Source organism: Patagioenas fasciata, chromosome 1, assembly GCF_037038585.1.
Source record: "Patagioenas fasciata isolate bPatFas1 chromosome 1, bPatFas1.hap1, whole genome shotgun sequence".
Taxonomy (NCBI): domain Eukaryota; kingdom Metazoa; phylum Chordata; class Aves; order Columbiformes; family Columbidae; genus Patagioenas; species Patagioenas fasciata.
In genome coordinates this window covers 159,793,556-159,821,318 of record NC_092520.1, presented here as the reverse complement: position 1 = coordinate 159,821,318, position 27,763 = coordinate 159,793,556, and the positions used below count along the sequence as shown (strand labels likewise).

The window sequence follows — 27,763 nt, the reverse complement described above, 5'->3', positions numbered from 1 at the left end:
GTCCTAGATTGCTGCTTATTGTTACATTTACTTGGCTGCAGCGTGGTGATGTGATCCCACGCGGTGTAAGTGGGTGGAACATAGCTACACCACTCCACAGAACTCTCCCAGTGCTGGCCAAATCCGCCAAATCCCTGGGCTTCAGGAAGCAACGCTGCAGAGAGGACAGATCTCTTGCTAAAGTAAGATAACACAAAAAAGCACTTTCTGGTGTCTGGGGGTGCCAGTGTTTTCAGTGGGATATAAAACTGAAATATTGATAACCTTTGTTGTTCAATTAGTTGGTGAGACTTTCTATAAGACTCTGTAATTGCATCATAATGTCATTGTCTGCCATGTGATTAGTGTGTGGTTAAATGGCTACGTTATGCACCAATAACTCCCACCAATATTGATGAGAATGTTTTCACTCACAAATTAGGCACACAGTTTTGAGAGTCACTGCTTATTCAGATACATTTCTAGGCTTGTGTAAGTGGTCAGTTCGCAAAGTTCACAGACCATCAAGCCAAAACATATTGTTGCCGTTAACTAGCCTCACCTTCTGTCTAATTTAATTATGACTTCTCTCTGACTAATTCTCATCTGAAATAGACCTTATCTTTTAGGCAAATAATACTGGTTTCAGCTTTCTGTCTGAGTAACTATAGCTACTCTCTAAATGACCCTTTCACCTGGAGAATTTTCAGTTTGTTTTCAGCCTGGATTGCTTTAGTACTATACAACTTAAAAGATTTTTACTTCACCTGGTTTCTGGGTGCAGCAATTTTAAATAGCCTACCCATATTGATTTCTTTAAAACCTCCTTTGAAGACTACTGAAGACTGTTTTTTCTGGGGCTGAAAATAAGCACCAGGGTAGGGACAATCTGAACTGATGGCAGTAATAATGTAATAATTTTTAATTAGTTACTTTATGTTTGAAGATTAAGCATAATTTATCAAATATAAAACCGATTAACTCAATCCTGCGGCTGTGCATGCACTTAATGAGCTTTATTTGCATGACCAGGGTCCACCGGTTAGCGGTGAATGCAGAGGAGCATGCTGACTGCAGTTCAGTGAGGCTGTTCAGAGTCTGCTTAACTTTAAACAACTCTAGCATGGCCATCGATTACTAATGCTTCGATGGAAATACTCTTGTGCATAAAATTGTGTGCTTGCACATTGTGCTGACCAGTATCTCTTTGTTCTCTGTTTAGCAGGGTCAGATGCTGATGAACTTGAGCTGCACTGGAGTGTCTGATGCCACCAACCTTGGCAAAACTACAACAAGGTAATCAATTGTGCAAAGATTTGTACAAACCCTGTGCTGAAGACAGGGCACAGGAAAATAGCCCTGCCGAAATCTTCGATCGGGCTGTGACACTTCAAATTAAGACTGCTCTGGCATAGTAGAAATAAAAAGTGCTCTCATTACAAGGAGTCTTTACAAAAGTTACTAAGCAAACCGTTTTTTACCGAAAACAGAACAATAAAAGTGCAGATGGTTTGACGAAGCTAATTTACTTTCCTGCTTTTCAGCTTTCCTATCTGAAATACAATGGAAGCAGCCTATTCTGGGTGCTCTTTGGTAGAAATGTAAAATAATCCTGGTGTGGATGTGTCCCTGTTGTGTCCTGATATGGTCTCACACAGGACTGATGCTTCAATTCTGAGGGAAGATGCTGAGCTGATATTTTTTTAGGCTTGCCTTCAAATCTAAAGGTGTCACTTTGCTTTTAACTCTTGCACCTTATCACTCCTCTGCATCCTAGTACAGAAGTGGAGCTCAGCTTTCTGCAGCTTTCAACCCTAGCTGTCAGCTTTTGTTGGTTTACATTTTACTTTTCCCTAAACCTGGATGGGAAGAGAGAAATTATAGGCCCTAGAGGACATCAAACAGTATTTTTATATGACTATTTGCACTAGCAAAGAAAAAATAATTGCACAAAACAGATCAGCTCTGTGCCATGCACTGAAGAGTAAACACTAACTTTGTATCTGCTGCTGTGAAAAGAGCCACTGTTCCATGGTTACTCTAATGCATGAGGATCAGAGAGGAGCTGTGGACTCCAGCCTGGGAGCTGGAGCGGTAGAACAGAGAAAGAGATAAAGGAAACTGGAATGAAGAAAACTGAATTCCTCAGATAATGGCAGGGAAAAAAAAAAAAAAACAAAACAACCAGGAGAGGATATTTAATAATTAAAATAATACTTAAATTATTACAATTGCAAAGAACTAGGGACAACAGCCCCAAAATGCCATACATGCAGGTGTTCTGTGACAACACAGGCATAGACTGATCACATCACTATCACAATCCTTTTTCTTTTGCCTTCTAGCTTAAGTACCAAAGCAGAGCTGCTGTATGCAAGTGTACACAGACATCAGTTAAGGGAATTTAAGTGAGATTTAACAGTAATTTTCAATAACTTTAACTCCTTTTAAATTAAAAAAAAAAAGCTTTTCACCTTACATTTTTTTATGTTTGCTTCTTGGACAAAAAGTATGCGTAACCTAAACATTTTCTCCTGGTAACAGTGTGAAGAAAAACACTGATCTAAAATGTTCTACCACTTGCATATAAACCAAATCATTATTAAAAAAAGCTTTTTAAAAAGTTGGATTTTAAGTTCAGCAAATGGCTAGATCTCAAGAGAACACTCTTGACAGTTTTGATTTTTGAAAATCAGAGGTGTCGAAAAGTAGTTATCATAGCAGTGCTTATTAAATCTAGTAGAATTTTGCTGTTACACTATGTACAAATGTCAGCAGCGGTTAAATGTTAACACCTCTCATTCTTCAGGACAATGCTCAAATGCATAAACACGTGCCCGCTGGAATTCAGATTGCCATTAAATGATTTGTTGATTTGCATTCCTTAACATCACACAAGCTGTTGCATTAGTCCATTTCTCCTTCTCAGTTTGACCACTTAGGAAATTCCTAAGCACTCGCTTTTCTCCTGTGGCAGATAATGGTTTGGTACCACCAGTAATTTAGTTTTTAGCATAAGTATTAAGTGGGTACATGGAAGGTTTACTTTTTTTGATATGAACAGTATTCTCAATACTCTCAAGAAAATAAGAGGGTAACAACACTGCCCTGTCACAGTGAAAACATAGCCAAGAATTCAGGTAAAAAATCAAGGATACAACATCTCTTTCACTTTAAATGTGCCAAATATCAGGAGTAAAATTTAACTCATTGACTATGAAAATACTGAAATTTTCTAACAAAGAAGAAATTTGTGGCAAAAGTCACTAGACAGGGGTTGGAGAACATTTGAATTAAACCCTTGTGTATTTTGTGAATTTGGAATTTTTTTCTCCTAAAATGCTCTGAGAAGCTCACTTAAGCTGGGCATGATGCAAGGCCTGTGTTCCTGCACAGAGGGCGGGAGGCAGGAGAACAGTTTGCCTATGTACGATTTAAGAATATAAGTTAATGTACTTCAGCACGTTGTAATCAAGCTAGAGCTTGCATCCTAGTGCAAAAACTCTTACAAGAAAAAACTGGGCAAAGTATTTTCAAAACTACACATGGATTTATCCTTGCTTCTGTCCTCTTGGCTTTGTTATACCTTAAGAATGAATACAGTTGCTCACATGGAAGAATAAGTAAAGGCAGATTGCCAGTTTACCATTGTGGAAAACCAAAAACATATAGTTAAACACTGGCTTCACTAGAGGTAACAAGAGGAAAGCCATCTAAGCTCAACATCTAGATTACATTCTTATTTCAGGTGAGTTCTGAACCCAAGTGAATTGTATGTTAATCCACTCCTAACCAAATCTGTCGGAATGTAAGTGGTGTATTAAAAATCTTTAAGCAACCCAGTGTGAGAATATTTTTGTTCCTTTCACTTCAAACTCTAAAGTACAATAAATTAAATTATGCTTCAATTTTTTGTCTTTTTTTTTAAATTTTCTGGCATAGCTTTGCACAGGTTGTCAACTATAGAGCCTCTTGGACAGACATCACTAAGTGCAATGTCAGATACTGACACCCGTTTCTTCATTTTCTTATGGCACCTACCAATGGACACAGGGCTTCCAGATATCCAGAAGTGAATTACACTCATGCTTCTTATCCCAATGCATCAGGAACCATCTCCTTTCACTTTTTCATTTTAAATTATATTAGAAGGAGGCACTTAATGCAACAAGATGATGCATATATATTGGGAGCAGCATAACCAGAGGCACTTGGCAGTCTGAACGCAGACTGAAACTACAGTTGCTTTGGAAGAGCATTTGATTGCAGCAGCTTTCGACAGTGGAATGGTTTCAGGACTTAGGTAGTCAACCAATGGAATAACGAAATATCAGGATAACGAGTAGTGGTGACAAAGAAACCGGGATGACTAAAGTCATTGCTTTTCTAGTACTACGCTTAACTCTGCAGAAGGCACTGCGGCAGGACATCTTCAGCAAGAAACAACAGAGCACAGTCACTGCTGTTTCCTCCAAGATTGATACCAGCCAAATAATAGTAAGTAGTGGTGATGTGGGCTGTTTCATGGGGGGATTTAATGCTTTTTTTAGATGTATAGCTGTGCTGGGTTTTAAGGGTAGAGGTTGATTGATGCATTTATTCAAACAAACATGTTGAGAACCCAATAGGTTGTATGAAGGCTCTAGCTGGGTTAATTGAAAGAGAGAATTAAAAACATTTTATTATCCACAGTTTGCAGAGCCACAAGTTTGGGGTGCTGAGCTTGGCCTCTGTACCAAGAAGTTTGTGCACAGGTGTTTACTTCTGCGTTACATGCACAATGTCATTTCTTAGGGCTGACCTGATTTTATATGATGTCCTTCTACCTTCTCAGTTTTGCAACTACGGCTGCAGTTGCAAAGTCCTTTCAAAACTAGTTACTATTAGAGGATATTAACAAATGAGCACCTGAAGACTTTTATTACTGCTTTCTTGCTTTCCACTGACATACCCTCTACCTGCAGAACGCATTAATACTTTTTGTAAACTCCGGTCATCCCTGATAGTGACGTGGGTTTCCACCTCCAAGACCAATTTGGGTGGTGATCACATTGCAGTGTTTAATTCTGCTTTACGCTTGCATGAACAAAGCCACAAAAAAAGCAGCCACCAGGAAAGACAGGCACGAACAAGTTACATAGGGCTTCACAAGTGGCTCTGCAAGTCCAGCCAGACAGGTCCTCAAAAATGGGCAATTGTTTCTGGATTGGTGGGATTCCCCTTTCCAAAACCTCTTCCCTCAACATGGGTCAAGCCGGTTCCGCCACAGTTCAGCTCAACCCAGTCTTTTCATCTACCACTGATTAGGAACCAGTGCTTGCCCCAGCTCTAAGATGACAGCATCCAGAGCAGCACAGAGCAAACAATCCTGCTAGAAGGTCTGCTAAGGGAGGGTATGTTTATTCTAAAGATATTTTCAAAGTGATAACACGTATGACACTACTACTTCATACGGTCAGTTACATGGCTGGTTTCCCAGCCAGAACTTGTATAACCATGGTCTTCTGCTTTCCTGTTAATCCATCTTACCGTGTTTCAAGGAAAACTGACATTTAGGGATATGGTGGAGTCCCCATCACTGGAGGTTTTCAAGATGTAACTGGACAGGGTGCTAGACAGTCTAATCTAGGCTTCCTGTCCTGCAAAAGGTTGGATCAAATGATCTTTTGAATTCGCTTCAAGCCCAGGCTGTCCTATGATTCTATGATTTAGTCATGGTTGAAGTACCAAGATATTAAAATTGACCCATTTTCTCCTGGGGGATGAAAGTTGTAGAAAAGCTACGGAGTAAATGCTCTCCCAGTGAGATTTCTTTACTTGGACTCAGGTTTTATAGATTTGGGAGTATCCAAGTACAAGTTGCCATTTGCCTGAGAGTTTTACTCCCACATTCCCATATTTAATCTTCATTTGGAACTTGCATTAATATTTACTGAAGGTGGCTGCAGGCTTGAGAGCACTGCAGGGATCCACATAGTCTGAATCAATTCATGTACCTGCCCCAATTTACGCATTACAACAGGCCCATAATTGTGAGAGATGCACCCCGCCCCCCAACAGAAGCAATATTTAAATTGAGACTTATTATCCAGTTATGACAAAAGCCAAAGGTGGAGAATATAATGTAGCTACAAAGCTTTCAGTTAATAAACTTCCTGTAAACTAGGTTAACTTCACCTTGAAGAAGAGTTACTTACTGCAATTTAAGATCACAGTATCACAGTATGTTTGGGATTGGAAGGGACCTCAAAAGATCATCTAGTCCAATCCCCCTGCTGGAGCAGGAACACCTAGGTGAGGTCGCACAGGAAGGTGTCCAGGCGGGCTTTGAATGTCTCCAGGGAAGGAGACTCCACAACCTCCCTGGGCAGCCTGTTCCAGTGCTCTGTCACCCTCACTGAGAAGAAGTTCTTTCTCAAATTTAAGTGGAACCTCTTGTGTTCCAGCTTGATCCCATTGCCCCTTGTCCTATCATTGTTTGCCACTGAGAAGAGCCTGACTCCATCCTCGTGGCACTCACCCTTTATATATTTATAAACATTAATAAGGTCACCCCTCAGTCTCCTCTTCTCCAAACTAAAGAGCCCCAGCTCCCCCAGCCTTTCTTCATAAGGGAGATGCTCCACTCCCTTAATCATCTTTGTTGCCCTACGCTGGACCCTCTCCAGCAGTTCCCTGTCCTTCTTGAACTGAGGGGCCCAGAACTGGACACAATATTCCAGATGGGGTCTCACCAGGGCGGAGTAGAGGGGAAGGAGGACCTCTCCCGATCTACTGACCACCCCCCTTGTAATACACCCAAGGATGCCATTAGCCTTCCTGGCCACAAGGGCACAGTGCTGGCTCATGGTCATCCTGCTGTCCACCAGGACCCCCAGGTCCGTTTCCCCTACACTGCTCTCTAATAGGTCATGCCCCAACCTATACTGGAACTTGGGATTGTTCCTGCCCAGATGCAGGACTCTACACTTTCCCTTGTTAAATTCCATCAGGTTATCCCCCGCCCAACTCTCCAGCCTGTCCAGGTCCCGCTGGATGGCAGCACAGCCTTCTGGCGTGTCAGCCACTCCTCCCAGCTTAGTGTCATCAGCAAACTTGCCGATAGTACACTCAATTCCCTCGTCTAAATCATTAATGAATATATTGAATAATACTGGCCCCAGTACTGACCCCTGAGGCACTCCACTAGATACTGGCCTCCAACTGGACTCCGCACCATTGACCACCACTCTCTGGCTTCTCTCTTTAAGCCAGTTTGCAACCCACCTCACTACTCTATTGTCTAGACCACACCTCCTCAATTTAGCTGTGAGGATGCTGTGAGGGACTGTGTCAAAGGCTTTACTGAAGTCAAAGTAGACCACATCCACCGCTCTGCCATCATCCATCCACCTTGTTACATTCTCATAAAAGGCTATGAGGTTGGTCAAGCATGACTTACCCTTGGTAAAGCCATGCTGACTGCCCCTAATGACCCTCTTATCCCTGATGTGCCTTGAGATGACACCAAGGATAAGCTGTTCCATTACTTTCCCAGGGACAGAGGTGAGGCTGACCGGTCTATAATTACCCGGGTCCTCCTTCCTGCCCTTTTTAAAGACTGGAGTGACATTTGCTTTCCTCCAATCCTCGGGCACCTCTCCCGTTTCCCAAGACTTGGCAAAAATGATGGATAGCGATCTAGCAATGACTTCAGCCAGCTCCCTCAGCACCCGCGGATGCATCCCACCTGGACCCATGGATTTATGGACGTCCAGACTACTTAATTGTTCCCTAACCCAGTCCTCATCGACTAAAGCAAACTCCTCCATTAACCTGGCTTCATCCGGGGTCTCAGGGGTACAGGGTTCCCCAGGACAGCCTCCAGCGGAGTAGACAGAGACAAAGAAGGCATTCAGCAATTCTGCCTTCTCTGTGTCTTCTGCCACCAGCGCACCCACCTCATTCATCAGTGGGCCTACATTGCCTCTGGTATTAGTTTTATCTGCTATGTATTTGAAAAAGTTCTTCTTGCTGTCCTTGACCCCTCTCGCCAGCTGTAATTCTAAGGAGGCCTTGGCTACCGTAGCTGCCTTCCTGCATCCTCTAACAGCAGCCTTATATTCCTCCCAAGTGGCCAGTCCCTGCTTCCATGACCTGTAAACTCGCCTCTTCTGCTTGAGCATACCCAACAGATCCCTATTCAACCACGCAGGCCTTCTGGCTCCCTTCCTCGACTTCCTACGTGTGGGGATGCTCTGATCCTGAGCATGGAAGAAGCAATCTCTGAATGCAATCCAGCTCTCTTGGGCCCCTTTTCCTTCAAGCAGTCTTGCCCATGGGATTTCCCCCAGCAATTGCTTGAAAAGGCCGAAATTAGCCCTGCCAAAGTCCAGGGTTGCAATTCTACTTGCTATTCTGTTCCTGCCACACGAGATGCTGAACTCCTCCATCTCGTGGTCACTGCAACCCAGGCAGCCCTCAACCTTTACTGCTTCGACCAGACCCTCTTTGTTAGTGAGGATGAGATCCAGCAGTGCACCTCTCCTAGTCGGCTCCTCCACCATCTGCATGAGGAAGTTATCATCAATGCACTGGAGGAACCTCCTGGACTGTGGCTGGCTGGCTGAATGGTCCTTCCAGCAAACATCAGGGAAGTTAAAATCACCCACAACAACCAGGGCCTGTGACTGTGAGGCCACTCTCAGCTGCGCATAGAAGGCCTCATCAACTTCCTCAGTCTGATCTGGTGGCCTGTAATAGACACCTACAACAGTATCACCCCTGCCAGCCTGCCCCTTGATCCTGACCCATACACTCTCAACTCGTTCCTCATCCGCTCCTGGGCAGAATTTAGTACATTGCAGTTGCTCTCTCACATAGAGAGCAACTCCACCACCACGCCTGGCTGGCCTGTCTTTCCTGAAAAGGGCATAGCCATCCATGACCACATTCCAGTCATGTGAACTGTCCCACCACGTTTCTGTAATTGCCACCAGATCATAATCTCCCGACCGAACATAGGATTATAACTCCTCCTGCTTATTCCCCATGCTGCGCGCATTGGTGCACAGGCATTTCAGGGAGCGAGCAGAGCACACCAATTTCTCCCTAGGGGCACAGGAGGCCACCCGGTCCTCATCTGTTTTAGAATGCTGCCCCACTGGGGCAAGCCCAACTACAACCCCATCCCCCTTCGAGCCTAGTTTAAAGCTCTCCAAATGAGCCCAGCTAATTCCTGCCCCAGCATCCTTTTGCCTCTGCGAGACAAGCCTTTCCTGCATAACACTGTCCAGACTGGAGTCTTATAAAACCAGCCATTATCAAAAAAACCAAAGCCCTGCCTGTAGCACCAGTCTTGGAGCCAACCATTTAGAGATTGAATTTTCCCATTCCACCCCACATCGTCACTTGAAGAGGGAAGGAGTGAAGAGAAGATCACTTGAGGCCCTGAATCTTTCACCATCCTTCCCAAGACCTTGAAGTCATTCTTCTTTCCCCTCAGACTATGGGAAGCAACTTCCTCCCCATCTGTCTGGAAGACCAGCAGCGGGTAGTAGTCTGTCGGGTGCACCAGTCTGGGGAGCTCTCTAGCAATATCCTTGATCCGGGCTCCAGGTAGACTACAGACTTCCCTAAGATGAGGGTCAACCCTGCATATTGGGCCCTCTGTTCCTTTCAGAACGGAATTTCCTATTACAATCACCCTTCTATCTTTCTTATCAGAGGTAGTCTTCAGTTGTGTAGTCAACCGCCTCTTCCTATGTGATCTTGTAGGCAGGCTTGGCACCACCTCCTCACCTACCTCTTCTTCAAGATCCAGGGCCTCAAACCTATTATGGAGGGGCACCTGGGGAGGCAAATCAGGCAGGGAGGGGGGCTGCCTGTGATGCCGAACTGGAATAAGCTTCCAACCCTCATCTTCTTTTAGGTCATTTACCTCTGCCCGACAGCGACAAGGGTGGGGCTGTCTCAGGACCTCCGCCTCTGTCCGGGAGGGCAGGAGGTCCATCTCCTTTTCGGGGGTACCTCCCTGGGGCCTTTCTGACCGGCACGTAAGGGTGTTACTCCACCAGTCGATCTCCCTTTCGCACTCCCTGATGGACCTCAGCGTCTCAACCTCCTCCTTAAGCTTCACAACCATGTCGAGCAGATCTTGCACCTGCTCACACCTCACACAAGTAGAGTGCTGGCCTCCCTCCTCCGGCAGCAGCAGGCTCTGGCACTCCTTGCAGCCGGAGACCTGAACAGCCACCGTTTGGGACAGAACTTCAGTCTGCGTTGCCACAGTCTTTTTGAGACATGCTCTCCTTCTGGAGGCGACCATGGTCATCAGCGGTCTGGGACGCTGGCAATAAGTCGGTGGGAATGACAAACAACAAGTGCTCTCTGCACCCCGCTGCGCTAGCAGCCACACCCGCTGCGCTAGCTAGTTGCTCCTCTCTGCACCTGGTGGGCAGCCTAGTTGCTGCCCTCCCGAAGGTTTTTTCAAGGCAAGGGGAGGAGGTGTGGTCGCCGTCACCGTGGGAACGCCCCCCGCCACGTCAGCCGCTCTCTCGCAATGGCTACCGGGGCTTCGGGGGGATGAGGACCGCCGGGAGTCACGCTGTCCCTGTACGTTTCCCTCGGGGCTTTCTAATCTCGGCTAAACCTCGTAGTCGACTGAACCTCGCCGGCTCTGGCTCTCGCTGCGCTGGCTCCGATCAGCTGACTCAAGATGCTGGATAATGAAATTTTTAAAAAGGCTGAGTGGGGAGTAAAGCACTGTTAGGGGAAACAAATTCTACTTACAAATCCAAGATGTTAATTCCTAACAGATTTTAATGGGAATATCTATCTATTCCCACATTTATGCAGTGCCAAAATCAGGATCTGTAAAACACCAACAGTATTTTGAGATGTTTCAGCCCTTCATTGGCAGAAAACAGTCTTCTCAACATCATCTAGTCCTTAATACCCAAGAAAGCTGGTATATCCCCTTCAGCATTAATGCTGTCCTTTTTAGAGTTCAAGAATATTTAGGTCTTTCTAAACCCTGGAGATTTATGAGTGGGAATTTCAAAAGCAGTTCAGTGTCATCACTAAGACATGACAGATAAAAAATTCTGACTTGCAGGAGTTCATTCAGGTCACATTCATTCATATGATAAAAGATCAAGGCATTTCATACTGCTATGAATTTAAAAAAATATCTTACAAAAGTTGTCTCTTTCTTAATTCTAGAAATCAAAACAATATTAGTAACATCTTAAAAGACAACTAGTACAGTGTTTATTTAGAAGCAGCATAAATCCAAACAACATATAAAAATCTCAAGTGCTTATTGGTACAGTTTAAATGGATATATTACTTTTATAATTTTGCGCCTTTCCATAGGAACAGACATACAGCAGCTGCACAATTTGTTCTTTTGTTCTTTTCAGAAAGCTTTTACTAGTTTAAAATCTCATCTGTATAACTGGATAATAGAGTGAACTAGTTCCAGTGATAAATTCCAGATTTATATAGACTAGATTTTAAGAGAGTAAACTCAACATGGAAGGTACTTAAATTTTTTAATATTCTCATAAAAGATGACATAACACACAATACAAGTGAATTAAGACAGGCAACACAAACAAGACATCTGTCAAAAAATCAGAAGCTTAATACAAAATACTCACCTCTAAAGATAAAAATAATTTTGTAAGTGAACAGTATGGGCCCTACCTGTTGACAGTGACAGGTTACTATAAGGGTATCTCTAAAGTTTAAATACAATCTGTGCTGGCTGAACTACTTTCAGCTCTTTCATAAATTAATGATGGAAGATGGAATCACCTAACATAAGAGCCTGAGCACAAGAAGTTAAATTCCCATTTTGAAATGGTTTATAAGTGAGATTTTCCCATTCGCTGCGAGGATAACCTCTGTAGCTTCTTTGGCTGAGGCCATCATCTCTGGATAACTACCCTGAACAAGATGGGAAACACCTCCATTGCTGAGAAAGAATCAAGGAGTATAGTTTGGTCAGAACACTAAACATGATGGAACAATTCCATGCCTACAGAAAAAATAGTCTGTTTCTAAAGAGATGAACGTGAATTCACAACTATAATCTCTAATTTTAGATAATTTAGTAAGTACCACAGTATTGACAATCTTCATAAATATGATTACCCTGGAAATAAATAAGTCGAAAAAGCACAGCCAAATTTATTATTCTTACTGGAAAAATTACTGAGTTTTTATTTTAAATTTAGTCTTTTTTTTTTTTCAAACATTATGTAGTGGCATCACTTTTGCCAACCCTGTTCTCAAGGAAGTGGAGATTCTATCAGGATACCGAATAGGCAACAAGGCTTCTCCCTTCTCTCCCTCTTTCCCCAAAATATTTCCATGCAACCCTATGTACCGTACATTACGGGAAATACCAGAATTCACCTATTTCACCCATGTTACCACTGTCTACAGAAAGTGGCAGTATACTTTGCATCTGGCTTGGACAGCAGCCACAATGCACCATTACACTGATGGATGTAGATGAGACTTCTATTTCCAGCCTCTTGCCCTTCCAGATGCTGGGGACTGGAGAGAACACAGACGCCAACCCTTTCACTCCATGAGGATAAATGAAGTGCTCCACCTCACTTGGCGATGATCTATGTCCATTTAAAAGAGCAACAAGAGCATACTGACAAAACCCCCTCCTTGCCCTGAGAGATGCCAACCACTGTATGAAGCTTACAGCCTTATTAAGTTGAGATGGAAAGTCCTTTGGCTCTCTGAAAGTTCCACATTCGTCTCTTCAAGAGAGTTTGAAGACAACTCTTTGGAGTCTTTGAGTAAGACAGAACATAAATGAATCACATGCAGAAAACCTTAAACCACTTCAACGCCTGGGCCAGAAATACAACGCCGTACACGGAAGTACCAAAGCTACGATTATAGAAGAAAAAAGATTTACTGCGTTGTTGTCTAATATGGGTTTTCCAGATATGTGCTTGGAGTCTTCCGTTTGGTGGTTGACAACCATGCCAATATTCTCGTCGAAACCTGGGAAAAGACAAAGACTTCATTTTTACAAAGCCAACCAAGCTCAAAAGAAACTTAGCAATTAAGTGTAGGGAACTTCCTAAATTCCATTTACCATTATGATGTTAAACCTCAAACAGACCAAACTCAATCACAGTTAGTTTAATCTGATAGCTTCAAAGAATGGGATACTTCTTTTGAAAAGTTACACTTCCATCAGGCCTGCCTCTCTCTTTATGTAGTTTGATAGCAAAGAAAGGAACAAAACAAGCTAAGCCAAAAGAGAAAAAAGCTATTCTGAGAGCCATTCAAGGAAAGGACACTATTTTGAACAGAACAGAAACAACTGATTAGGAACATGTATTTCCTGTCAAGATCTTTTTGTTTTCAAAAGAAAATTATGGAAATAACATAATTACTTGATCTGACTGAAAACAAGCTCCTCACAGAGGCTGAATTTATTACTTCTGTTTACACAGCAGTTTTATACTACCAGCAGCTGGATTTTTGTCCTAGTGCATAAGCCATTTATTGCTCTACCTCTTTATTATTGATACTTTAGCACTGTGTATCATTAGGTATTACTGCACACAACACCATTATCCCATGTTTTGTCCAGCTGCATTATTTTATATGCTGATGAAATAATAGAATTTTAGAACACTTGATTTTAATGCCAACTCACACTATGGCGAAGAATAATGCTACATGCATATGCACGCATTTAATGTTGACATGAAGAAAGGTTCCAAAACAAATCAGTACATTTTATATTAACATTATTTTTTCTCTGTAAATTTGAATATCTGCTAATACCTACAACATGGAAATTTCACTTTGAGCTGCTGCTTTATTACAAAAAATTTTCAGCACTTCAGACACAACTCAAACAAAACCCCACACCACAAACCTGCTTGACAGGTATATAGCTAGTATTAGTGTTATCTTTGAATCATACATTTAAACCTAGCTTTGCATAATGCAAAAGAGCTACCGAAAAATCAAACTTCAAAGTTTGATAGTTTAACTCTTAACACTTGCCATGATTCAGAAAATCCTAAGTTTCTTAAGAGAAAAACTAAGAATAAATTTTTATAAGCATATACACATATGCACATAAAGCATAGATTCAGAGAATAAAGAAGTGGGAAAGTAACAGCAAGTTCTTCCATTAGCTTTGTTATTTACAGAATAGAATACAGAATCTTCAGACTGATAACACAGGGAAATTTTAACCTAATTCTGTGCAGCTATTCAGACAAAGTTTTACTTAATAAATATGTGGGCAGGGAAGGACCTTCTCTTAGAAATAGCAGGTACCACAGACTATTACACAAACCCAATCTGGGAACATTACCAATTGGAAAAAGCACTGGTAGAAGGGATTAGCAGTGGTAGCATAACGTTTACAAAAAAAGACAATTCTTTATTGCTGCTGCCATATTTATTGGTTTTCAATACGCTGCAGGGAGATTGGAGTATTTCTTATGAGACCACATGGAGTGGATTGGAAAAGTGGGTTCAAGTAAGGAGGGACACAAAACCTAACAGTGTGCCCCAAACGAGCAGCACTAATTCATCTATATCACAGCATACATATACCATAGCAGATATGTGTATATAGTATACATACTTCAGCAGTGCTTATGAAATTGTAAAAGAAATTGTGGAACTTGAATACTTGGCCCTGCTGCAGCCAGCAAGGTAAGTTGCTGAGCATGGAAAAATACCTGAAGTGAAGAAATAGATGCTGATAAATGCAGGCATGCATTAGTGAGGTTTACCACATTCTCTTAATGCATCTCCCTCATTAGGAGAATGAAACATTTTCTGAGTGCGTAAGTGTTTCCTTTTTTTCTACAGAAATATTGTTTCTAAAAATTCCTCAAATGGTTAAACACTCCATTATATTTTGGACTTGCCTGGAACTATAAGGAATAGTACGTAAAAACTGCTGGAAAGCCAAACCTACAGCATCAACAACAGTTTGCAGTTTTCACTGTGATGGTAGCTGTAAAGGACTTCTACCTTTCAGGCAGTTCATCTGCACATTGAAACCTTGACTTCCAACAAGTAAGTGTACTGACAACATCACGTGAAAACTCGAGTTCTCTCTCTAAACCAGCTGTTAAACAGAATAGTGTCAGTTATGGTCCTTAAGCAATTTTTAAATATAGGGTAAGTTTACAGTTTAGCCTAAAGGTTGTCTGTAGTGTTTATTAGCAGACAATGATCTTTAAAGACAACAAGTAAATAAATAATAAAATTGTTTAGAAGCAGCCAGCCAACAATCTTTTTTAAAAAATGGACATGATTGTATTCATTTATTTATTAAGTCACAGGTAGTTTGTGCTAAGTTTAATTTATAGGAAACAGTATTCTATTAAGTAGTGAAAAAAACAGAACATAAAGTACTGTGCACACTTTCCTGGAGCTCTTTTTATTTAATTCTTAAAGCTGAGACTATTGTTAAGTCTTCAGAGTTAGAAATGGAGCTTCCACAGTTAAAACTTAATCTGAGTAAATGGATAAAATTAAGCTGACATTTTCTCTTATAAGATGTTACCATAATTAGATATATAGAAAAGGAGAGGGCAGCAATTGCTTTTTCCAAGGTAACATGTTGGAGATCTCTGGTGTCTTTCAGTCATCAGTAAGACAGTAACATAAGATAAACAAATCAAAATATGGAAAAGGACCAACTGCCCTCGCTCTTGTTTTCATTATCACGTCCATCACTTTGGCTCCGCTTGATCTTTGTGTTGCTAATTCTGTATTTTTCCATTTAAAAGTCACGTCCTCAACCCTTCTTGAAATTCAAGTCCATTTTTAGGTTCCATTAGGAGAATGGGGAAAAAAAAAAATAAAGAGCAGAATCTTACCGCTGTATTGCATTGTAGCTCCCAAATATGAATCAACAATCGATCCCAGTAAGCCAGCTGCTGCACCAAACACAATAACGGGCCATTGTGGAGCAGATATTTCCAGATCAGTCACGAAAATGAGCTGTGTTATGAAGTAGGCTATACCTACAGCCATGCCCCCAAGCAAACTTGAGACCAGGCCCACTAACGTAATTGCTCCATTAGTACCTAAAACAAACAAAACCAAGCTGATTTTACTTTTTTTTTTCTTAAAGACTTATATTTGCTCAATCATTTTATATGAAATTAAAACTGTTTATAGTGATCGGAAGATCCTCTTCTATCCACAAGGCTCTGTTACTACAGCTTTTATTTACAATTCCCATTATGCTGCTGAGAAGCTGAAGCTGTACTATTACAGCCTATTACTATTACTTTTCATTTCTCTAAGGCGAGTTACCTAGACACCCAGGCAGCGCACCTCGAAATGTCACTCGTTATTTGTGTTTGGTGTGGAGGGGACGGAGGGGAGAAAAATATATTTGCTTTAAAAAGATAAAGCTTCAGATATGCATGTTATTTAAAATAATGCCCTTTCAGAAAAAAAGTACATCAAGATACATTTCACGAGCAAATTTTTAGAAAGTGACAAAATCCATAGAAAGGAAGATGTTTGACAACTCACTGACTAAAAATCTAAAGAATATGTATAGAAAAAAAATGCCCATGCATTTAAATCCTATCCCACAAGACCTAAAACTCAGATGTCAGCAAAACTCAAAAAAGACATGCTGCTTTAAGGTAGCAGTATCATCCACTGTGCAGACAAGGTTCCACAGATTGAAGGTTCGCTTTACCCACCCTTGGTAAGATAGTAAAGGAAATGAGAGATTTGGTTAAGAAGTGAATTTTCTGTAGTGTCTGTATTGAACATATGTATATTCTTCTACTGATTAAAATCTTAATGTCTGAAAACTTCAGATGATAACTTGTATTCTTTATATTATTGACAATATAAACACTTTAAACAGTACCAGAGATGACAAGTGACAGCACTCACTATGGAAGATTTTAGCTCCCTGGATGCTACATTGGTGCATTTCACCAACAAGATGCACCAGGAACACAACTGAGTAAATTCCATTTCAAAATGCTAGTATTTTTGAATCCCAGATTTCTGATGTTTTTCTGGGATTATTTTTAGCTTCTCACGTTGGATGAGTAATTCAAAACAGATCAGCAAAACATTAAGACAAGAACCTGCAGAACAGGTAACACCTCACCTACTGGAACCTTTTTCCAGGTTGTTATCAACCTTGGCTTGCTTTTACTCATAACACTACCAATCTCTGAAGCCCATGTGTCACCAGCAGAGCACGCCAAAGCTCCCAAAAGGGATAAGCACATCCACGATGCCGTGTACTCCTTTGAAAAGTCTATTGGAATTTCACCAGGTCCATTTTCTATCATATATAAGAGAGCCAGCTCAGTAGGAACACCACCATTAGAGATTACTTGCACCCAGTTCCTCTGTCCACCTGAAATGACAAAGAACTAAATTTTAGTATTTTCAAGCAAAACAATTTGACAGGCAACAGCATGAGACAAAAGGAAAATACACAAATATAAAGCTAAATTTCAAAAGACACTTTCAAATCTGAAACTAGATAGCAATTTATTCAATAGAACAGAAGCAAAAGTAAAGCCTCTTGCTAAAGTTCATAGGGATAAGGGTGAGGGGGAGACATGACAAGAGTGTTCCCTACTCTGGATGTTGTATCTCATCTGACCCTTTGAAAGCAAGAGGAACATGCAGCTTTTGTTCTCCACAAGGGATCTGAAAGAATTAAAAAGTTATTGCTTACCTTCTTTGTATTCTGAATCTATTTGCTTCTTTATATCTTTTTTCCATTTAGTAAGTTTTGAAGAAGTAACAAAAAATACAAGCAAAGAAGTGAAGAAACTGTAATTTGCAACTGTAAGGATAAATCCAACTACCAATCCTATGAAGAAAAAAAAAGCATATGAAGTTCCTTCATATAACAATGTCTGCTTTGCAAAGTAGTTAAGTATTTTGAATCTCTTGAATATGAAGAGTGTCTTCATGCTAAACCTAAGACAACCAGGCAATAAAAGAATTACTGAAGCACCTAGTACCTGTATGAGAATTCCAGTGACATCTTGATTGAAAAAAAAATCAGTTACCTTTATAATTTTCTCTTAAATTTTATTGTTAAATTGCTAATTTTACTGCTGCTGCTGCTAAAGTCTGTGATTTTTAAGCCCTTCTCCTGCCACAAACCAGTAATACTCTGCAAAAATAGAAGACTAAGCAAAAAAAAAAAAAAAAGCCAAAGGATATCTAATTGAAATTTAAGTGCCCTACCTGAAGAATATGATTTACAATTTTTACAAGATTTGCAAAATGGGTGACATAGAAGAAAAGGATTTGAGGTCCCATTTCTTTCCATTGACCATCAATTCAGACAAGGGTAAGTTTCCTCATGTGGAAATCTTGCATCAGATTCCAACAAAGACTGTGTACACTATGTTGGAGTTTTTCTCATGTGGTCAAGAAAAACTCTGTTGAAATAGTGACTTGCACAAATTTAATTTTCTTCTTATTTTGGGGAGGCAAAAAAATGCCTGAAGCTGCACATATTACAGAAAGGAGAACCGTGTTATCTTTACTGGTCTGCTACTGGGCAGGTAGGCTGCTGACATGGCTCAGTTTTATGGTATTTCTTTACAACTAACTCTACCACTTAATTACGTCTCTGTGAATCCACCTACATGCTAAACAAAAACATGCGATTTAACTGCATGCTGTTCTGAAGTTTAAAATGTTCTTATAGATTTATATAAATCTATTGACAATATTAATCAAATTAATTACAAACAGCAGCAAAAATTAACTTGACTCAGGCATGAGAACAAAAAATCTATTAATTCAAGGTATATATGCTTCCACTTATACTTTTACTACAATAGAACGAGGCAGGAAAGTCTTAAAATAATATTACGTACCATAAAAAGGACCTTAGTTTATTAAATGAATAGTCTCAGAAAAAAACATACCTCCCAGTGCACCACTGTGATCTAGACTCTTCTTCTTAAAACCCTGTGTAGCAATCACTAGTGGAACCAAGACTGAAAAAAGCAAGCGCCATGGAGAAACGGGTTGTGAAGTACCTGATAAATCAAATAAAATGGTTACAGGTGATCCTTATCAGTCTTTTTAATGCCTTTATATCTTAAAAGCAATTATCTTCTAGTATATATTTAAAATCTGATCTTAATACAGATTAAACGTTTTACCCTTTCGAATAAATATATTCTTATGAATGGAAGACCAAAATATCTGCAATTATCTACTAAATTTTTCTATTCAGCCTTTCAAAGAATAAAGAAAATACATTAAATGAACTAAAATTAATTACAAAGAAATAGCAAATGTGTCAAGAAATAAACATTGTGATATTTTCCATTCTAAAAGTGATTTATAAACTTCAAAGATTAATATTCAAAATGTTAAAAGCAGCTGAAACCTGATTTGGATATAAAAGATAGTTCAGATTTTGGGAAAAAACCCCAGCCCATACATCCACAGTGGGCTATGTACAATTCAGTTTCATACCTGAATAAGATTCAAACTAAAATTTCAGTTAACAAAACATGTACAGAGGTGGCAAAGCAACTTTAAGTAAATAAATTAGTGCAACAGCTTCCCTGGTAGATCATGTTATGACTGATTATCTGGTAACTACAACAAATAATTTGATTTTTTTAATAATTATTATGATTCTTTCATGAAGTATCGGAAAATATGGCAGCAATAAAGAGAATGAACACCACTGTCTATGGTCACTAACGCTTTTTAGCATTGTAATGGAAGGAAAATTGTAACAACATATTGGAAGCTTTACCTTGTTTTTCAAGACTTTCCAAATACCAGTGTTTTTAGGAAAAGTAATTTTTTAGCTTGGTATATTTTGACTGTGAAAACCAGGCTACATTTTTCATGATCTGTGTATTCTGAATTATTTCTAGGATGTGCCTAATGTTGTCACTTACTTGTCTATGCCACCAATTAGAATTTTACACTATGCTAACAGAAAGACTGCTGATCCTTGTCTGACAGAATACATTAGAAATAGTTTCATGTCTATATGGAGAGAAGACACCAGCAAGCATGTAAGTTAGCTTATGGCTATATTTCTAAACCTTTAACATTACTACCATATCCTTTTTACTCTAGTTTGGAAAACTTGTATATTCTGTAATATATTTAAGTGCTTAGTTGAGCTACAGTGGTGCTTGATGTCATCTAATAAAACTAGCAGGAAGTCTTGCAGTTCATATGCACATTTATTTCGTACACTGATCCTGTCTGTCGGCTGGTCTGTGAACAAATCATCAGTTTAATCACAGTATCACTGATAATTTACACTGATACAAGAAAGGAAATTTAGATGCTTGGCCTTCCTTTACAGTTTTAAAAAAGAAATATTCCTCTTTTGTTGGTATCCAGTATGTTCTGGTTGTTTCCACACTACACTTGGTTGAAAATACGAGAACTTCCAAACTGGCTCAAGCCAAACACATGCCCAACTCAGAATCCCACCTGGCAGTGGCGAGCTGCACATGTGCAAGGAAGGAGTATAAGGAACAGCTACAGACAGATCTTCCCTGCTTTATTGGGAACTTTTTTGTTGGCTTTTCTAAAATGCCCCATGTATTTGTCCAATCTATTTTTAAAAACAGTTACAATTTTCATCTCCACAGCCACCCACAGAACTCAATTTTAGTTTTAGACACACTGGAAAAGGTCTTTCAAAAAACTGAACAACAAAGATCCTGCTGCCCCAAGTTTCATCGGACAACTGCTAGATTTTTATGACTGAATAGTGATTTCCTATTCACATTCTTCCTGCCATTCGTGACCTATATAGACCTCCCCTTTTTATGGTGAAATATTTTTACCTATTTAAGTCCTCTTCAAATGGATGCTGTGACCTGCTCTGATCATCCTTGCTGTCTTCACTGTTCCTTTCTAATTCTGCTATGGGCATTTTAAAATGGGATGACTGCAAGTACATGCAGTACTCATAGCAAAGAGACACCAGGATTTTACAACTTCTATCAGTCTATTGATTTTTGACAGAGTGAAAGGCATCTGATTTCCAAAAGAGATGTGAATATATTAAGTGCACTGGATGATGTAACTCTCCTCCCCTGATTACCTGACTCTACCAAACCAAGCTACTGACCTGTTCAGCCACGCAGTACATGAATTATAGACAGCTCTGGTATAAAACATATATATTTGCCCTGTTGCTCTGTTCCTCTTGAATTACTATCTGATCCCTTTATCCATGGAAAAAGGGATCTCTCTCCACCATAGGAGCATAACTCCTCAACAAGCAGAATTTACATTCCTCAGGACCTGACAACATATCCATTACCTTTACAGTGGATGTTCTTATGACTATTAATACTGAATTTTTTCACCAAAAGGTGTAGTCCTAGAAACATTCATAGGAAACTAGGAACACTTAAAAACTGAGCTTACTTCAGCAAGCCATTTCACTCCTTGAATCATAATTTTAAACAAAGAACAATACACACCATAAATCTTATATTTAAGGAAAAGCAGCTACCTGACATACAAGTCAGGTGTTATATAGTCTGGTTTCCACCTGAATATTTATCCACAAGCAAGCCTGAAATTACCTAATGCAGTTTACCTTGTCCTGTCTATTTCTACAGAAAATCTCGCCTAGCTGAGAATCACATCAGACTTCTTATTCTTCGTTTTGTGTAGTCTCTCTCCACTGCACATGCACGCATGTACAGTCTCTTCCCAACCTGGCAGCACTATAAGACAGCTAACTACACTCTTTGGTTTGGAGCACTCCAGAGACTTATATCCCAGGCTGGATCAAAACGATTGTGACCAGCAGGTCAAGGGAGGTGATCCTGCCCATCTGCTCTGGTGAGACCCCACCTGCAGCGCTGCATCCAGCTCTGGGGCCTCCAACATAAGAGGGACATGGACCTGCTAGAGTGAGTCCAGAGGAGGCCACAAGGACGATCAAAGGGCTGGAGCACCTCTCCTGTGCAGACAGGCTGAGACACTGGGGCTGTTCAGCCTGGAGAAGGCTCTGGGGAGACCTTATAGCAGCCTTCCAGTACCTAAAAGGGACCTACAAGACAGCTGGAAAGGGACTTTTACAAGGACACATAGTGATAGGACTAGTGGTAACTGAAAGAAAGTAGATTTAGATTAGATACAAGAAAGATACTCTTCACCATGAGGGCTGTGAGGCACTGGAACAGGTTGCCCAGAGAATCTGTGGATGCCCCATCCCTGGAAGCATTCAAGGCCAGGCTGAATGGGGCTCTCAGCAACCTGGTCTAGTGGAAGGTGTCCCTGCACATAGGAGGGAGGTTGGAACTAGATGATCTTTAAAGTCTCTTCCAACCCAAACTATTATAGTCCACAATTCTATGAAAAGCAAGCTGCATCCAATGATTTCATGTCTTGTAATACACATTTACTCTCAGAAACCTTTAATTCTCTGAGGATTCTCTAGACTAATTGTTTTCCACTTCTACCTTGCACTGTCTTCCCTGTTATTTTTTCTCAACTTTATCTAGAACAAGTGCAACCAGATTCAGTGACAAGATTATTTCTTCTCACTTGCACAACATGTCTGCCTGAGAAATTACTGTCTTTGTGGCATGGTATATTCAGCATAGACTGAAGACCTGTTTAAGCTAGGAGACACGCTTCTGTTTCTATGAGTTCCTGTGCCCCACATAGTAGGGGAATCCTTTCCACTGATTTTTGTTCTCTGACAGCAGCTACAACAAAATTGCCAAAACTCAAGTCTTGCCTTGTGTTTTCACATGACTATAGATTTTAGCTTTATGTATTTCCTAAGTGAACAGTATATGTGAATTTGGGGGTGGCAAAATTAACAAGATATCTCTGATCTTCCTCTACATTTTGTTTACTAGTTAGCATATTTTAATAAAACTGAGCTTCCTGTGTTACAGTTATTCAAATATTTGATTGTAGCTTATTCATTTTCTCACAAAGTTAACAACTGCAATACACTGCATGGTTTAAATCTATCAATTTCTTGCTGTCATATAAAACCAATTCTACATAATCAAAGCTTCTGTATTTGGAAAGCATACTGCTTTTTGGGAACTAAAGAGAAATAAGTCATTTCAGGTCTAGTATTAACATCTATGCAAAAATGGCTTATCTGTTATCCTCCTTGTTACACAGAAAATCAACCCAACTTAGAATGTTTTGAAGTATTTAACTGGAAATTAGTCAAACCCAAAACTTTTTAGAGAAAAAGATTGCTTTTCATTATATCCTTCACTGATAATTCTTAAACTGCCAAGATAGACCATTTGAACTACTCCCAAACAAAAAAATGCTGGTTTTTCAAAACTACAAAAGATTTACTTCTACAAACAAAAAAAAATCAAGATATTTCCTCATCAGAATATCTACAGTGCCTTCTAAAAAGCTTTTTCCTGAGTTTCCAGTTTATTCGCTTTGCTTAGTCATTCAAGTCACTATGATCTGGATTCAAACAAGCTTGCAGAACAGGAAAACAATAAGTCACTCAGCTGTCAAAATTCCACACCATTCCATGAAGCACTAGTGTCCACAGCAACTTCATTCTAAGGAGACGATTTATCAACATTGTCCTGAACATATTTGTGTCCTTCTAAAATTCCAGAACATTTACTAAAACAAAAGAAGTTACTAAAGGAGTTGTTTTTGTCCAGTTAAAAGGTATGCTATTACCTGACTTGATAAATTACTGCCTTAACAATAAGATTCTTACAACCTTTATATTCTATTACCTCATTTTGACTTTAAATTGGAAGACACAAATTTCATCGCAAAAGATGCCAAAAGTACATCTTAAAGAATACCGGAATTTAAAAGTCTGAGAAGAAACTGTTCTTTAATACTACAGTTTAAGTGTCTTCCATCTCTGCAATCAGAGAGAGGAGAAAGCTATTGATTATATCCTGAGCTACACTACTTACTCTGACAAAATTTCACTACCAGAAAAACAACAAAGCCAGTTGACCATGTGAAAGTGGTGTGACCACTTTCTGAAACATCAGCCCTTTCAATCCATTGAAACTTGATGTATGACTTCCAAAAATACAGTTTCAGCTGATGATCATCTCAGCAAGATTTCAAGTGATAGTTTTTGTTTAAAAGACCCAAAAGCTTTTAAAATTTAAAGTTCATCATTAAGGTAGCTTTTGAGCTAATAAAAACCCCCAAATCATGAGAAGTTATTTATCACACCTGCTATACAAATGTAAGACACCACAAGTCTGACATTAAAGTGGGTCTTTATCTCACAGAAGAAAGATTTCACACAAGCACAGCAGCTTCTCTTGCTGGAAAGCTAAACATGCCAGTTTCCAACAAGACCTTTGTGTCAGCAGTACCTAAAGCTTTGCAGATATCCAGGCTCCCTGATGCAAAGTAGGACAAACATATTTCACAGTAAAACACTTGCCATTGCAAGCACAAAGATTCGCAAAATGAAAACTTCTTTTCTGTGTACTGAAAAGCCCCACTGCTGTAAATGGTGTGCAGGTGAGTTTTGTAGCCAAGGGTTGACTCAAAAACTGGAAAGGACCACCAGCCATTTATGAGGAGATCTCCTGGGCTGTAGTGTGGTATTTCTAACCACAAACAGAATTTTCATCTTTTTAAGGTCATTTTTAAACTGACATTTTTTTATTCTCTTGGGGGTGTAAAAAAAAGAAGTATCAGAAGTCAATTACTACTAAATATAAGTAGTTAAGACTAAGAACACACTGTTGTTTATTATGGATTCTTTAATACTTCCATTTTATCAAAATTTTGGTCACTGTTTGGTGCTTAAGCATTACTATGACCTATCAACTATAAATTCACAAAGGCATGTTTGTTGTATTTTTATATTTATGGTCAAGGACTGAATTTCCTTGCTTTTACAGACTAAAATTATTTAAGTTCTCTCTTCCACTTTATTAAACCCACTCCTATTATATGCTTCATTCACCTTCTCAAGCCAAGGTCTGTCCGCAGTCTCAGGCAAACAAACAAAAGTTGTATGTCCTTCTTGTTCCATAGTAATTTTCCACAAAAACGGAGGATTTGTCTGCAATCTCCTCCTTTGTCTCAGTCCCTATCCTGATTGACCTCGTATCGGGCCTCTCCACTCTACACTGTCAATTCTAAATCATTCTAAAGCAAGGACCAGAATACCCTAATTAGAGGCAAAACTCAGAGAGCTATACCTATAGAGAGCAGACAAGCACAAATGAAAGTGTGTTTAAATCCAACCTGGCTAGCTCTAAATGACACTAACAAAACCTGTTTGTGAAGCCTGCTTATGCATACCTTCTACATGTCTGGCACCTCACCGCAAACCAAATTAGTAGTGTCCAGATAACACAGGTGTAATGATGTATCAAGTCTAATAAAATTTAAAGCACTGAAAAACACTGATCAGAGGTATCCAATTCCCACTGCAAAAGTCAGCTTACACTATTTATTCTAGATCCAAGGTAACACTAGGCACTTGGATGTGTTCATAATGCATCCCCAGGCACTTCAAGCAACACTGCAATGATGCCAGAGCTCTTCCTACATGAAGCTGGCTCAGGTCTTAAGGACAGGTCTTTACCTGTCCTGGGAAAGTGGTTAAATGCTTGTAGGCTTGAACTGATGCTGAAGGCAGTACTGCCACTTGTGCACATTGCTGTAAAAACAGTTCTAGATCTGAAATGCCAGACCACAGAAAGTACTAGTGTCCCTGCAACTACACACAACTAACCCACAGCCTGACTTGCCTGAACAAAACACAGCTGACTACGTACACTCATGCCAGAGACTCTACGCATGTATTTCTCTCTACCTTGACCAGGGAATTCCCACATGCTCTGTTCAGAGCTTGCATGTGCATTCCTAAAACTGTTTTGAAGGCCAGTGCACATCTCCATGCTGTCACTATTTTCCCTAATAGAGGAAGACCTCTAACAGCTCGCTCTTTTTCATTTTATCTTATTTGCTTTCTTTTAGGGAGATAAATCACAAAGGATAAGAACATTTTAAATTCAACGGCATTGCTGGGCAGAGCTGCACAGAAGGGCACAGTAGCTGTTAACACCTTCTAAACCATTCTCAGCTGCTGTCAGGTTTCCAGCTCTTCTGAGGTTGGTAGGCGCTATGTACACCCCTCTTCCAGTTCTCTATCTCCAGCTCACCGTGGCTGGAAGGCAATGAGCAGCTCACCTCTCCCCAGCCCCGGCCTTTGGACTCACCGTAGTACGTACTTGCAGTTATGGACACGATCCAGAAAGCCAGAGAAATACAAATGATCAAGTTCAGAACGACAATATTTGCCATCATCTTGAGGTAGTCTCTGAAGAAATCCTCCGGCTCATAGAACACAGGAAGCCAGAGGGACAACACCTGGCGGGGAAGCACAACGCGCAGCGCATCACCGACACCGCTACCTCCTCCTCCTCCGTCTCCTTCTCTTCCTCCCGCCCGGCCCGAGCCGCGGCCCAGCCCGGTCCGCAGCGCTTCCGCGGCCGTCTCTCGTCCCCGGCACCTCGGGGCGCTGCGAGGCCGGAACAAGGCGCTCATGGGGAGGCAGCTGCGGCCACCCCCGGCCCGCTCGGAGCCGGCCTGCCCTGCCTCCCACCCCTTGCACCGTCGGGCTCCGACACCGACCTGCTCCACCGTCCCACCAGCGCCGGCACCATCCCGCCCCGCCGCCGCTCCGCGCATGCTCGCCAAGCCGTCGCCTGCTGCGGCCTGCAGCTCTGCTGGCGGGAGGGGAAGAGAGGTAGCGGCCCGCAGCGTGCTCTGGGCCGGACTTGGTCTCACTGCGGCCGCATCTGCGCTGTGCTGTGCCCTGCCCTCCCCTCCCCAGCGACGCTCCTGTAGCCCGTCCCTTTCGCTGCCCGCGCATTTTTCCCCTCAGCGGAGACTCTTCCCCTTCTGGTCCTGGCACGGGTCCCTCCGCCAGGCGCTGTCGCCTTCCCGGCAGCAGTCCGCCGCCACAGCGCGTGGTCCCCCGTCCTCTGCCTCTGCGGCTGCTCCGCTGCCGCTGAAAGGAGACACCCGGTCTCCCTGGCAGACAGGGCCCTGCGCCCCCAGCCCTCTTACCCGGCCTGTCCCCGCAGGCCGCCCGCCGCAGGGCCGGCCGGGCTGACAGGTGGGCGTGCAAGCGCATCGCCCTCCACAGCCCCGGTACAGAGCTCGGGCTGCATTCCCCTGCCCGGAGCTCTTCCCAGCCTCGGCTGGGCTCCCTGGGCATAGTGCTCAGCGCGACCAGGGTCTGTCCTGCTCAAAGGCCCATAGAATCACACAGAATCACAGAATGGTTGGGGTTGGAAGGGACCTCTGGAGATCATACAGTCCAACTCAGAGGAGACTCCACAGCCTCTCTGGGCAGCCTGTTCCAGGGCTCTGGCACCCTCAAAGTAAAAAAGTTTCTCCTCTTATTCAGATAGAACCTCCTGTGCTTCAGTCTGTGGCTGTTTCCCCTCACCCTATCACTGGGCACCACTGAAAGGAGTCTGGTCCCATCCTCTTGACACCCAACCTTGAGATATTTATAAACATTGATGAGACCCCCTCTCAGCCTTCACTTCTCCAGGCTGAACAGACCCAGCACTCTCAGCCTCTCCTCATAAGAAAGGTGCTCTAGGCCCCTCATCATCTTCAAAGCCCGAAGTGTGGCTCCTCTGTGATAAGAAGCCATCCCTGAACCAGACATCTCCCTACTGCTGGGCCAATGTCTGGCCTGTCTGACAGAGCGTTCAGTACTTTACATGGTGGGCTCAGATAGGAGCAATTCACGTACATGCCAAAG

At 41.4% G+C, this 27,763-nt stretch overlaps 1 protein-coding gene and 1 long non-coding RNA gene across 3 annotated transcripts; one reads left to right on the top strand and one right to left on the bottom strand.

The window, feature by feature from the left end:
• Window positions 1-133: 133 nt before the first annotated feature.
• Window positions 134-15,119, top strand: LOC139825636 (uncharacterized). Its single transcript, XR_011735832.1, has 4 exons — window positions 134-182; window positions 1,202-1,275; window positions 4,370-4,476; window positions 14,836-15,119. It is a non-coding gene; the product is annotated as an uncharacterized lncRNA (long non-coding RNA).
• On the bottom strand, window positions 11,207-26,980 carry TMEM19 (transmembrane protein 19). Of its 2 annotated transcripts, XM_065862686.2 has the most exons (7): window positions 26,617-26,980; window positions 26,202-26,352; window positions 18,915-19,028; window positions 17,702-17,839; window positions 17,120-17,374; window positions 15,855-16,064; window positions 11,207-12,993 (listed from the first exon to the last, which is right to left on the bottom strand). In XM_065862686.2, exons 1-7 carry the CDS (start codon window positions 26,671-26,673, stop codon window positions 12,830-12,832), a joined length of 1,089 nt encoding a protein of 362 aa, XP_065718758.1. In that variant the 5' UTR covers window positions 26,674-26,980; the 3' UTR covers window positions 11,207-12,829. The 2 variants fall into 2 exon arrangements, with proteins under 2 accessions (XP_065718758.1, XP_065718757.1); XM_065862685.2 differs by lacking the exon at window positions 26,617-26,980 and having other exon boundaries at window positions 26,202-26,610.
• Window positions 26,981-27,763: the final 783 nt, after the last annotated feature.

Coding starts and splice junctions, on each gene's coding strand:
- TMEM19 (XM_065862685.2), bottom strand. CDS start 26,529: ATGAGCGCCTTGTTCCGGCCTCGCAGCGCCCCGAGGTGCCGGGGACGA. Junction 19,029..26,201: donor AACTGCAAGTACGTACTACG/GTGAGTCCAAAG, acceptor TTGATTTATCAG/GTACTTCACAACCCGTTTCT. Junction 16,065..17,119: donor CTGGAAAAAGGTTCCAGTAG/GTGAGGTGTTAC, acceptor TGTTTGTTTTAG/GTACTAATGGAGCAATTACG.